At 40.8% G+C, this 11,078-nt stretch overlaps 1 protein-coding gene across 1 annotated transcript; it reads right to left on the bottom strand.

The window, feature by feature from the left end:
• Nucleotides 1-6,859: 6,859 nt before the first annotated feature.
• On the bottom strand, nucleotides 6,860-10,438 carry LOC122556285 (putative G protein-coupled receptor 148). The gene has a single exon (XM_043702912.2). It carries the CDS (start codon nucleotides 10,105-10,107, stop codon nucleotides 9,046-9,048), a length of 1,062 nt encoding a protein of 353 aa, XP_043558847.1. The 5' UTR covers nucleotides 10,108-10,438; the 3' UTR covers nucleotides 6,860-9,045.
• Between the last annotated feature and the right edge of the window lie 640 nt (nucleotides 10,439-11,078).

An 11,078-nucleotide genomic window follows, 5' to 3' on the forward strand; every position in this document is an offset into this window, starting at 1 on the left:
ATAGAATCTCTACAGTGTGGAAACATTTGGCCCAACAAGTCCACACCAACCCTCCAAAGAGTAACCCACCCAACCCATTCCCTTATCTAAAGCACCTAACCTACACATCCCTGAACACTATGAGCAATTTAGCATAGCCAATTCACCTAACCTGCACATCTTTGGCTTGTGGGAGGAAACCAGAGCAACCAGAGGAAGTCCACACAGACACAGGGAGAATGTGCAAACTCCACACAGACAGTCGCCCAAGGCTCGAATCAAACCCAGGTCCCTGGTGCTGTGAGGCAGCAGTGCTAACCACTAAGCAACCATACCGCTCCATGTTTAGGAAGACCTGGAATGACTGCACTACATAAGCTACATTTTTTTTCTGTTTTAAGCACACTCCTGCAATATCCACAAAATCTCTTGATTTGTGATTCCACTTGCACTTTCATTGGATTCCACTTCTAGCTCTAATCATTTTGTTTTCAGCTTGATACAATCCAAGATCAGATCCCCTAATTTAGTTATAATCTGGTTAGGAACCAATAAGTTTTTGTTTGAAGTAGATAAAATTTAAAATTCCAGTTACTGGTGAATAGAGAGAAGGTACAAGGCTCCACAGTTTGAAGCACCTAGAAGAAATTTTACTAAACAAAATTCAACAAAGCAAGTATAAAACTACCAATCTTACACTCTAATATCCAGAAATATCATGAGGTAAGTATGACTTAGCAGGTCAAATGCACCAAAATTGCATACTAAATGGCAGATGTAGCCAAGACAGGGTTGCATGGCCAGCACATAAGCACATAGTACCATACAAAAGCTATGGTTCAGAAGGCAATGATGTCAGCTGAGAAAAAGAACCAGCCATTTAAATGCCAGCATCCAGCACTTGGTTTGTATTATAACACTCAGGTGTAGATTCAGGCACCTCTTAAACTAGTTAGCTGTTTCTGTCTCCACCAACAAACTAGACATCAGATTCCAGACACCCATCAACCTCTTTGATTAGATTACTTAGATTTCTTACAGTGTGGAAATAGGCCCTTCGGCCCAACAAGTCCACACCGCCCTGCTGAAGCGCAACCCACCCATACATTTACCCCTTACCTAACACTACGGGCAATTTAGCATGGCCAATTCACCTGACCTGCACATCTTTTGGACTGTGGGAGGAAACCGGAGCACCCGGAGGAAACCCACGCAGACACGGAGAGAATGTGCAAACTCCACACAGTCAGTCGCCTGAGGCGGGAATTGAACCCGGGTCTCTGGCGCTGTGAGGCAGCAGTGCTAACCACTGTGCCACCGTGCCGCCCACTTGCTGATGGTAAACTCTCTCCTTCTAAAATCCTAGGAAATCGATTGGAAACAAAAAGAAGGAGATGAGAAATTGTTAAACTGGAGAGGGTTCAGAAAAGATTTATCAGGATGTTGCCAGGAACGGAGGATTTTAGATATAAAAAGAGCCTGGGAAGGCTGGAACCTTTTTCACTGGAGCGCAGGATGTTGATGGCTGACATTATTGAAGTTTGTAAAATCATGAGGGGCATACATAAGGTGAATGTCAAAGGTGTTTACCCTAGGGTGGGGGTGTTCAAAACTAGTGTACATAATTTTAAAGTGACAGGAGGAAGATTTTAAAAGGACAAGAAGGGGCAGCGTTTTTACAGACTGGTTCGTGTGTGGAATGAACTGCCAGAGAAAATGGTGGATGCAGGTACTATTACCACAGTCAAAAGATATTTCGATAAGTTCATGTTTAGGAGTTTGGAGGGATATGAGCCAAACGCAGGCAGGTGGAACTGTTTCAGTTTGGGAACATGGTCAGTATGGGCTGGTTGGATTGAAGGGTCTGTTTCCATGCTGTATGACTCTATGGCTCTGAGTGAAAAGACCTTTTCTAATATCCTAGGTAAAAACAATGACTGCAGATGCTGGAAACCAGATTCTGGATTAGTGGTGCTGGAAGAGCACAGCAGTTCAGGCTGCATCCGAGGAGCAGTAAAATCGACGTTTTGGGCAAAAGCCCTTCATCAGGAATAAAGGCAGAGAGCCTGAAGGGTGGAGAGATAAGCTGGAGGAGGGTGGGGGTTGGGAGAAAGTAGCATGGAGTACAATAGGTGAGTGAGGGAGGGGATGAAGGTGATAGGTCAGGGAGGAGGGTGGAGTGGATAGGTGGAAAAGAAGATAGGCAGGTAGGACAAGTCATGGGGACAGTGCTGAGCTGGAAGTTTGGAACTAGGGTGAGGTGTGGGAAGGGGAAATGAGGAAACTGTTGTTACGGAGGCAGGCACTGAGGAAGCAAATGTGGCTGTGGTAGCGAGTTTGTTTCAGGGCATTGTTGAAGAGCTTCAGGGCAGAGGAAATGACCTGGGAGTTGCAGTGGGAGAGGGACTCCCTGAGATTCTTGTAGAGAGAGGAGGAAAACTTCTTCAAGGCAGGTTTTCTAATATCCTGTCTAATCCTTCTAATAATTTGTGCCTCATGAGGGGCAATAGTTATTTCCTATCTACCTGTCTAATCTATCTAGTCTTCTCAAGTGGCCTCCTCTGTTATAGGGAAAAGAACTCTCGCCAATCTTTCCCTGTGGCCACAGAGTCCAGCACTGGCAACATTCTTACGAACCTCTGCTGAAGTCTTTCCACGGAAATTATCTCCTTCCTGAATTGCAGTGATCAAGTCTATACAGAAAACTCAAAACCACAGTTTCTTACAGTTACAATATTACACCTTGATCTTGTATTCTATAACTCATCCAATAAATATTCCATATACTTCGTTAGCACATTTACAACTAGTCCTGTCATCTTCGAGGATCTGTGGACATACACTCCAAGATCTCTCACTTCCTCTGCTTGACTCAATATCCTCCCCTTAACAGTGTATTTCTAGTTTTGAGTCCTCTTCACTCGCCCCAAATAGATTAGCTCACACTTCTCTCGATACAATTCCATTTGCACTTTTTTGACGACTCAACCAAATTATTAATATAATTTTGGAGTTGACAACTCGCCTCTTTACCATCATCTATGCATCCTCTTTTTGTGGTTTTGCAAGTTTCTCAGTCACATCTACCACATTTTAGTCTAGCTCATTAATGTATAATATATTTATATCCAAAACAGCATGGAATCTGCCCCTGAGCCCTGTAGAATATCACTGGAAACTTCCTTCCATTCATAAAAAAACATTCGTTGACCATTATGTTTTGTTTCCAGTATTCCTGATGAGCAGCGCAAAGATCCTGATAAAATCATTCCGCTTATGGAAGATCAACTTAAAGTTGAGCCTATTTTAGGATATACAGGCTTGAGTTCATGTAATACCACCAACGATGGGTGAGATGATCAATTTTCAGCATCTGTTGATACAAATGTATGGAATGTAATTTTGCTGAGTGAACTTAGCTGAAAGGCTTATGGAACTGTTCATTGCTTTGATAGCCAGCAGATTTTTCCAAAAAGCATTCCTGAACAAACCTGAAGAAATAACATACTACTGACATTTTGTTAGAAGGAGGACAAGGGTTTAAAGCAATTGTAGCAGGCCAGCAGCATTTGCAAGTTATTGCAACCATTTGCAGGTTCAATACAACACCTAAATTTATATAAGGTGTGGTTTGTTTTTCCCAACAATATTGTCTAGCATTTAGTGACATATACAAGTGACAATCTACAAGTGGACATTAGGCTAGAAATGTGTCAGATTTCCAATCACCTACAGAACCCAAAGTATGACACAATGATCCACAGCATGTGAAAAAGAATCAACCATGGAACAATGCCAAAAAAACTTCCAAGTTCCATCATGCCACACAAACATGTCAACTGAGACCAAGAGGTAACTGCAATCTTACTGCTTGAGAACCCCAGTCAGGCTTGACTGTCCACATCGATGTGATCAGAAAAATTGAAGCCTTTACCCCGATCCGAGTCATATATTTCAAAAGAAAAGGACAACATGTGCTAAATGTCAATACTGACACTGGTGTAAATATCACAAGCTATATTAATGACACTGGCACAATGATGTGTGGTCCATTCAAGAAAAATTGATTTATAGGTCCCAGTACTGTTCCTACTTTCTTCCCACACCGTTTGATCTCTTTAGCCCTAAAAACTATATCTAACTCCTTCTTGAAAACATTCCAAGTGTTGACCTAAATCACTTCCTGTGGCACAGAATTGCGCAGAATGACAACATTTCTCCACACTTCAGTCTGAAATGACTTAACCCATATCCTTAGACTATTACCCTTAGTTCTGTACTCACCAGTCATCAGGAACAACTTTCCTACATTTAACCTGGCTAGTCCTGTTAGAATCGAGAGTGTGGTGCTGGAAAGGCACAGCAGGTCAAGCAGCATCCAAGGAGCAGGAGAATCGACGTTTCGGGCAAGAGCCATTCATCAGGAATCAGTCTGGTAAACTTTTTTTGATCTCCCACTGTAGCCAGATCATCCCTCCTCAGATAAGGAGACCAAACTGCACACAATATTCCAAACTCCACCAAATATTTACGAAAATCCAGGGGTACAATTTAGAAACCAAGCTTCCCAACTGTCCATTTCTGATTCTCTTAGTTGACTTCTGACACCCTCTAAAAGCAAAGACATTCTTTTAGACCCACAAATAGAAATTATTGAATTTGAACCAGAAGCTAACATAAACGCAATTGCCTGCATCTTGATTACAGTCAGATACAGCAAGCTGTAGCACATGGTGATTAGCTACAGCAGCTCAAAAAGATCATCATTAGTGTAGAGCCCAGACATATCCATCAGTTCCCTGACCTTGTACACTTGCTCTGGTCATTCAGATTAGGACTCTCCTGAAATGTAATCTTCAAGAGAATATAATTCCACAAGCTCTTAGTTGGGACATTCCATTTGTAGGTCAAAAAGAACATCTTTGCTCTTAGGAGGTTTTGAAAGTCAACTAAGAGGCATTCTAGGCCACATAAATGTAGGTCATACTTGTGCAGAGAGAAACAAAGAGCTTGGCCAGTGAATCTATTAAAATTAATATTAGTAGGAACACCAATCAACTAATAAAAGCATGTGAATAATGTGAACTCCATCAATCCTGACAATCTCATGGTGGAGTGGCACGGTCATTCAGTGGTTAGTACTGCAGCCTCCCAGCACTAGGGACCGATTCAATTTCAGCCTTGGGTAACTGTCTGTATGGCATTTGCCCATTCTCCTCATGTCTGCGTGGGTTTCCTCCAGGTGCTGTGGCATCTTTCCACAGTCACAAGACGTGCAAATTAAATGCATTGGCTATGCCAAATTGTCCATGTTGTCATGGGATGTGTGGATTGAGTGTGTTGGCTATGGAGGATGCAGGGTTACAGGGATAGTTTGGGGGGGGGGGGAGGGGTAGGTCTGGGTGAGATGCTTTTTGGAGGGGTGGCACTGATGAACGGCGTGCTTCCACACCAAAGGGATTCTAAGATCTCCCTCAAATGAAATTAGTTCCATGCTGAGGTGCAAGATAGTGACTGTTATTCTCTACGTCAAAGGACATAATTACATTCTGATGACTATTTCAGCAAATTTACTTTTGTGCAACAAAAGATACCACTAATGTAATGTCTGTTGACACATTGACTGCCATATTCAATTTGTTTGCTCCGCAGTAGACTAGCAAACTCTTCCAAGTATTGTGCAGGAAATGGGGCATTTAACATATTACCTGTTCTCCTCACTACCCTCCGTCAAACAGTCTTGTGGATGACTCAGTGTAAAGCGATTGCCAAGATTGTCAGATAGTTGTGTTAAATCAATGTGCTCCTCCTCTAAACAATGGCTGTCCTCCAGTGGCTGATCTTGTGTTTGGGAAACAGACCCTTGCATAGCCATACACTCATCAACAAAAACCACATGTGCACAGCACAAATTTGGAAGGAAAGGAGAAAATAATACATGAACATGATTAGTGAGCATGCAGACAGTTATTCCAAGACGAACCAAGACAAACAAATGTTCAGGGAAAGACATTACATCATTGTGCCCAATCTAGATCATATGATATTGCAATGAGAAACGGTCAAGGCCTGCAATGAAATAGATATCAGAATTGTATTAACTACTTCAAGTTACAATGGATGTTGACTTGGATAATGAAAATATCATGCCAGATAACATCTATGACAAATTATATACATCCATTTGTGAAAAGGGATTGCAGATGGTAGTGTGAAGCTACACGTCAAGCTGAAATGATTGTAACTGGACGAGAGGTGGTTGTGTTATATGTTACTTGAATATACGGAGATAATTACGTGTATGCATCCATGCATGTCAACAGAAACGGATTCCCATGTTTTTAAAGGGGCAAGTGGATGGGTGCAGTTGTATTTTGGCACAGGTTCCTGACCAGACAGGTGAGAACTTTTAAGACAGGTGTGTGACATCACAACATGTAACACACCAGTATTAAGTACCTGCCTGGTTAGATTGTCTCTTATTGGAGATGGTTATTGCTTGGCAGTCATGTAGCAGTAGTGTTACAGGGTAACCATGAAGGTTAAGAAAGCTGCTGTTCATTGTCTTCATAAGTATATGTTGAGGAGCCAGGAAAACCCCCAGCCCTCTCTTTAAATTCCTCACTAAAGAACTGTCTGGGGTTTATCTACCAGCACAGATTGAAAGATGATCCAGCTTGTTAAATTGTTTTATGTGTAATCCAGTCCAGATCAAAAGTAATTCAATTCACTGATCTGGTATCTTCAAACTATTAACTGAGGGAGTTAACTGTTTCTCATCAATTTGTCAAGGAAGGAGACACACCAACAGCCATGGACTAAATACTATTTATTGGTCACAATCTCTAACATAAAGTTGAGTAAACTAGTGATTAATTGACATGTGTAAACATAAATATAACTAAAGGTTCCTTTGACAAAACTAATATAAAAGATTACACAGGCAATTCAATGTATTACTATAAATTACCTCCATAGCAGTTACCAGAAGCTAAAAACTTATCTTTTTGCCTCTTTAACAGTGATTTGTCAACAGTTTTTAAAGGTAAGTTACTAAATAACTTATGTTAATGTGTGTGATTAATGGTGTTCATAGCTAATACAACCTGAATAATGTGGCTAGGCCAAGCACTTTGCTGTTCTGAAATGCAATTGTTAGCTTGTGGAGTGCTGAACTGAATAAACCTTTTGCAGTAAGTTATCTGTTTCACTTGGAGCTTTGGGTCACACGTGAGTATGGGGATATAGCCTAAAGGTATTATCGCTAGGCTGTTAATCCAGAGACCCAGGGGATCTGGGTTTGAATCCCACCATGGAAGATGGTGGAATTTGAATTCAATAAAAACCTGGAATGACCACGAATTGAGCGGGAGGATCCAATCTGATTCACTAATGTGAGAAAAATCCGTACCTGGCCTAATGTGACTCCAGACCCACAACAATGTTGCTAACTGTTAACTACCTCTGGGCAATTAGGAACGTGCAATAAATGCTGGTCTAGCCAGCCATGAATGAATTGTGGGATGGCTTCCCTCTCAGATTAATCATACACTGCAAAGGGCCATGGGAGATAGACAATTAGTCACATATAGCTTGAGGAATACCACTCTATGAATGTGGGGCAAGACATGAAGGTGGGCCTTCATGAACCCCACAGATGGTACGAAAATTGAACCCTGGCTGTTGGCATCATCTTGCATCACACATCAGCTCTCCAGCCAAATGAGCTAACTTACTTACAAATAAGTGGCATTCATAGCACTGCCTGAATAGCTGCTGTGATGTAATTTGTAATGTTTGACTCTCTATCCTGATAGGAACCCTGTACTGGCAAGAACACCATTGCAGTTGCCGCTGAAAATTGTTGCTGAAGAAGAATTGAGGAAATGACAGTTTTCTTTGGGTTAACATGGGAAGATTGCAACTTAGTCATACACTCATACAGCACTGAAACAGACCCTTCAGTCTGCTGGTCTATGCCAAACATAATCCCAAACTAAACTAGTCCCACCTGCCTCCTCCTGGCCCATATCCATCCATATCGACTTTTAACAAAGAAAAAGAAAATCACCACTTTAAAAGTGCCCATGCCTTTTCCCGTCAGTCAAAGGCAGAGTAAAGCAAGGGTTTCCAGAGAGGTTGGTTCAAATTTGTACCAAATACAGCCTTAGTTTTCTTAAGGGGAATCACATAAATTTGAAGGATTATGACCTATTAATGACAAACTGAACACTTTCTCTCTGGGAACTATCCTTGGTGGTGCAGAACTTTAGCATTGCTGAAAATATGGATTTTATAAAAGGTTCCCATTTTGCGCTAATCAGGACAAATACAAGAATGCCAAATTTCAAACAATCACTGCAAATTATATTACAACAGAAAAGGGTGATGTTCAAGATCTTTTTTGAATTCCCTCGGAGTTTGGAGAACTTAGAGATCCCTAAGGACGTGCCTCGTTCGGTTAGAGTTGACTTGCTAACCAAACAGTGTAAATCATGGTGATCGGTTAAAGTTTGGCATTCTTGCATTGGTTGTGTTAATACAAGACATGAAGGTTCAGTAACATGTTTGTCTTTGCAACAACATTTTGCAAGTTGCTTATTTTAAAAAAACTGCCAAATTCCTTGTCTTCAATTCATAAGTTAAATTCTACTCTGTAAGATGAGAGGGGGAAAAACTTAAAAGGGATCTAAGGGGCAACTTTATCATGCAGAGGATGGGCATGAATGGAATGAGCTGTGGAGGAAGTGGTGGAGGCTGGTACTATTACAACATGTAAAAGGCATCTAGATGGGTTTCTGAATAGGATTGAGAGAGATATGGGCCAAATGTTGGTGAATGGGACTAGACTTATTTAGGATATTTGGTTGGCATGGACAAGTTGGACCAAAGGGTCTGTTTCCATGCTATGTATCTCTACGAGTGTAAGTGTATTCGTTTATAGGGTATTTCCTCAGATAAATCTCAAAGACAAATACAACCCTTTCACTATTTTCACTGATAAAAGCAAATGGAAGGCTTTGCTCAATGGAGTCAAACATTAGCTAGTTTACTCGTTCTAACGTACTAACCAGTTGGACTTACTCGTCGTACATGCCTTAGCATCGATAAAGACCAGATTGTTTTTGTGACTTCTCGATACCTGAATGCATAAACATACGGAGAAATTGCCTTGGGTAACATCATAAGCATGTTTGCCATTGACAGAGTGATCCAAAGTCCCGTCATATAGGAAATCAAGTGCAATTCTTGGAGTGCACCCCCAGTCACCAGTACAATCAATGGAAAGAAATAAAAAATGAATAACACTGAATTGATGACATAGGTCTTTCGAGCCCTGGAGTTGCCAGCCCATATTCCTGAAGTCCTTGTTTTGCAGTATAACATGACATAGCAACTGAAGATCAGTATTAAACAGATTAGAAAGTAGATTACTGTGAAACTGTAATAAATTTTTAACAGAGATGAATGAAGGACGGAGAGCACAAATATTAAAGGTAAAATACAAATTGACAATGTGGAGAATGGATTCTGTTGAGTTCCCAGTGTTATTATGTAGACAATGGATGGTGCAAGGGCAGAGATAATCCATATGCAAATGATAATTTTAAGGGTCCGGGTGGGTGACAGAAGTGAGGTGTAACGAAGAGGCCAACCCACAGCCACGTAAGTGTCCACCACCATAGCCGTGACTGTCAGGATCCCATTACAATAAGCCACTGTTAGCACATACAAGAGCGTCTCGCAAACAACTTTAGGCATTCCCACACCTGCAGCATTAAGAACATCAATGAAGGTGTTCAGTATTGAGTAAATCAAATCATTAGCCAAAGTGTTGGCAAGTAGCAGATACCTAGTCTCCTGACGAAGGTTGTTGTTTGAAAAGATGGCCAACAGGACCAGAGGAGTTGCTAAAAGTGAGGCAAGTAGACAGATGACTAAAGGGATCATCAAAATATCTGTTTTGGAGTGCACCATAGCACTCATCCATGCCTGAATTACATTATGTGGAAAATGAAGGTCCTCAGGATGGGAAGCATTTGCAGATACTTGTACAGTAACGATTTCTTCACCCAGAATAGGCATCTCATTGTAGGAATCGCAATATTCACATTTGGATAAATTCATATTGTCCTGCTCATAATTCCACAGATCTGTGTCTTCTTGTATAGCTATACATATAGTGTATTTGGTATAGCAATGCTCTCCAACCTCTTTAACCAATTTGGCTCACCGGCTGTGTCTAAAGTCTTCTCTGAGTTACTGCAGATTATAGTTGCATCCAGCTACAAACAATACAAAACTGTACACTCTCCAAAAACAAAGAAGAAAAATCCTTCTCCACAGAAGAAAAGGGAACCATTCTTCACTGTGTATAGCGTAAAATCGATTCCATTATACTGTATTGTCCTCGTCAATCGTCAGAGCATGTAGGTAGAAGTCAATACCACAGAGATTACGGCATCAAGAAATTATATTAAAATTTCTCAAAGTTATCTGCATTTCACAAAAGTGAATATATGGCACCATCAACATAGATCAAGTGGAGGGTCGTTAAGGATAGCACAGTACTAATACCTGTCACTCCCAGTCGAACAGAGAGATTCACTGCAACTCAATGACTAATTGTTTGATTTGACACTTCATTGAGCACATACTTCACCCGGCCAATGCCAGTGAACAGAAGGATCAGTTTACTCAAACCAATCTCTGAATGAATAACAGCTTTTGAACAACCTCTCACAAGTCAGCACCAAACCATATTCGATATTTCCAGTAATGATTATGATTGTTATTGTGAAACAATTTATTTATTAGTTTCCTACAAGTGAAAGCCGAGCCATGCATGGAAACGTTAACAATATTTAGCAAGTTGGTATTGTTAGAGGTCAAACCAAAATACTTAAAGAAAAACACTTTCTGATTCCTTGAGATGTGATTTGTCAATCAAGTGTTAGCATAACCATTAACCCAAATGACGCATTTTTGCATAAGTAGTTTACAGTTGATTGGAGCAACTGTGACGAAAGGACGATCAAAATGGCTTTGTGTGTTGCTAAGAATTTTGTGGGAGCAGGTGGCATTTCATAAATTTATCA

Source organism: Chiloscyllium plagiosum, unplaced genomic scaffold (genome assembly GCF_037043375.1).
Source record: "Chiloscyllium plagiosum isolate Xiang-an unplaced genomic scaffold, Cpla_swu_hap1 HiC_scaffold_13, whole genome shotgun sequence".
NCBI lineage: Eukaryota > Metazoa > Chordata > Chondrichthyes > Orectolobiformes > Hemiscylliidae > Chiloscyllium > Chiloscyllium plagiosum.

Coding starts and splice junctions, on each gene's coding strand:
- LOC122556285 (XM_043702912.2), bottom strand. CDS start 10,107: ATGAATTTATCCAAATGTGAATATTGCGATTCCTACAATGAGATGCCT.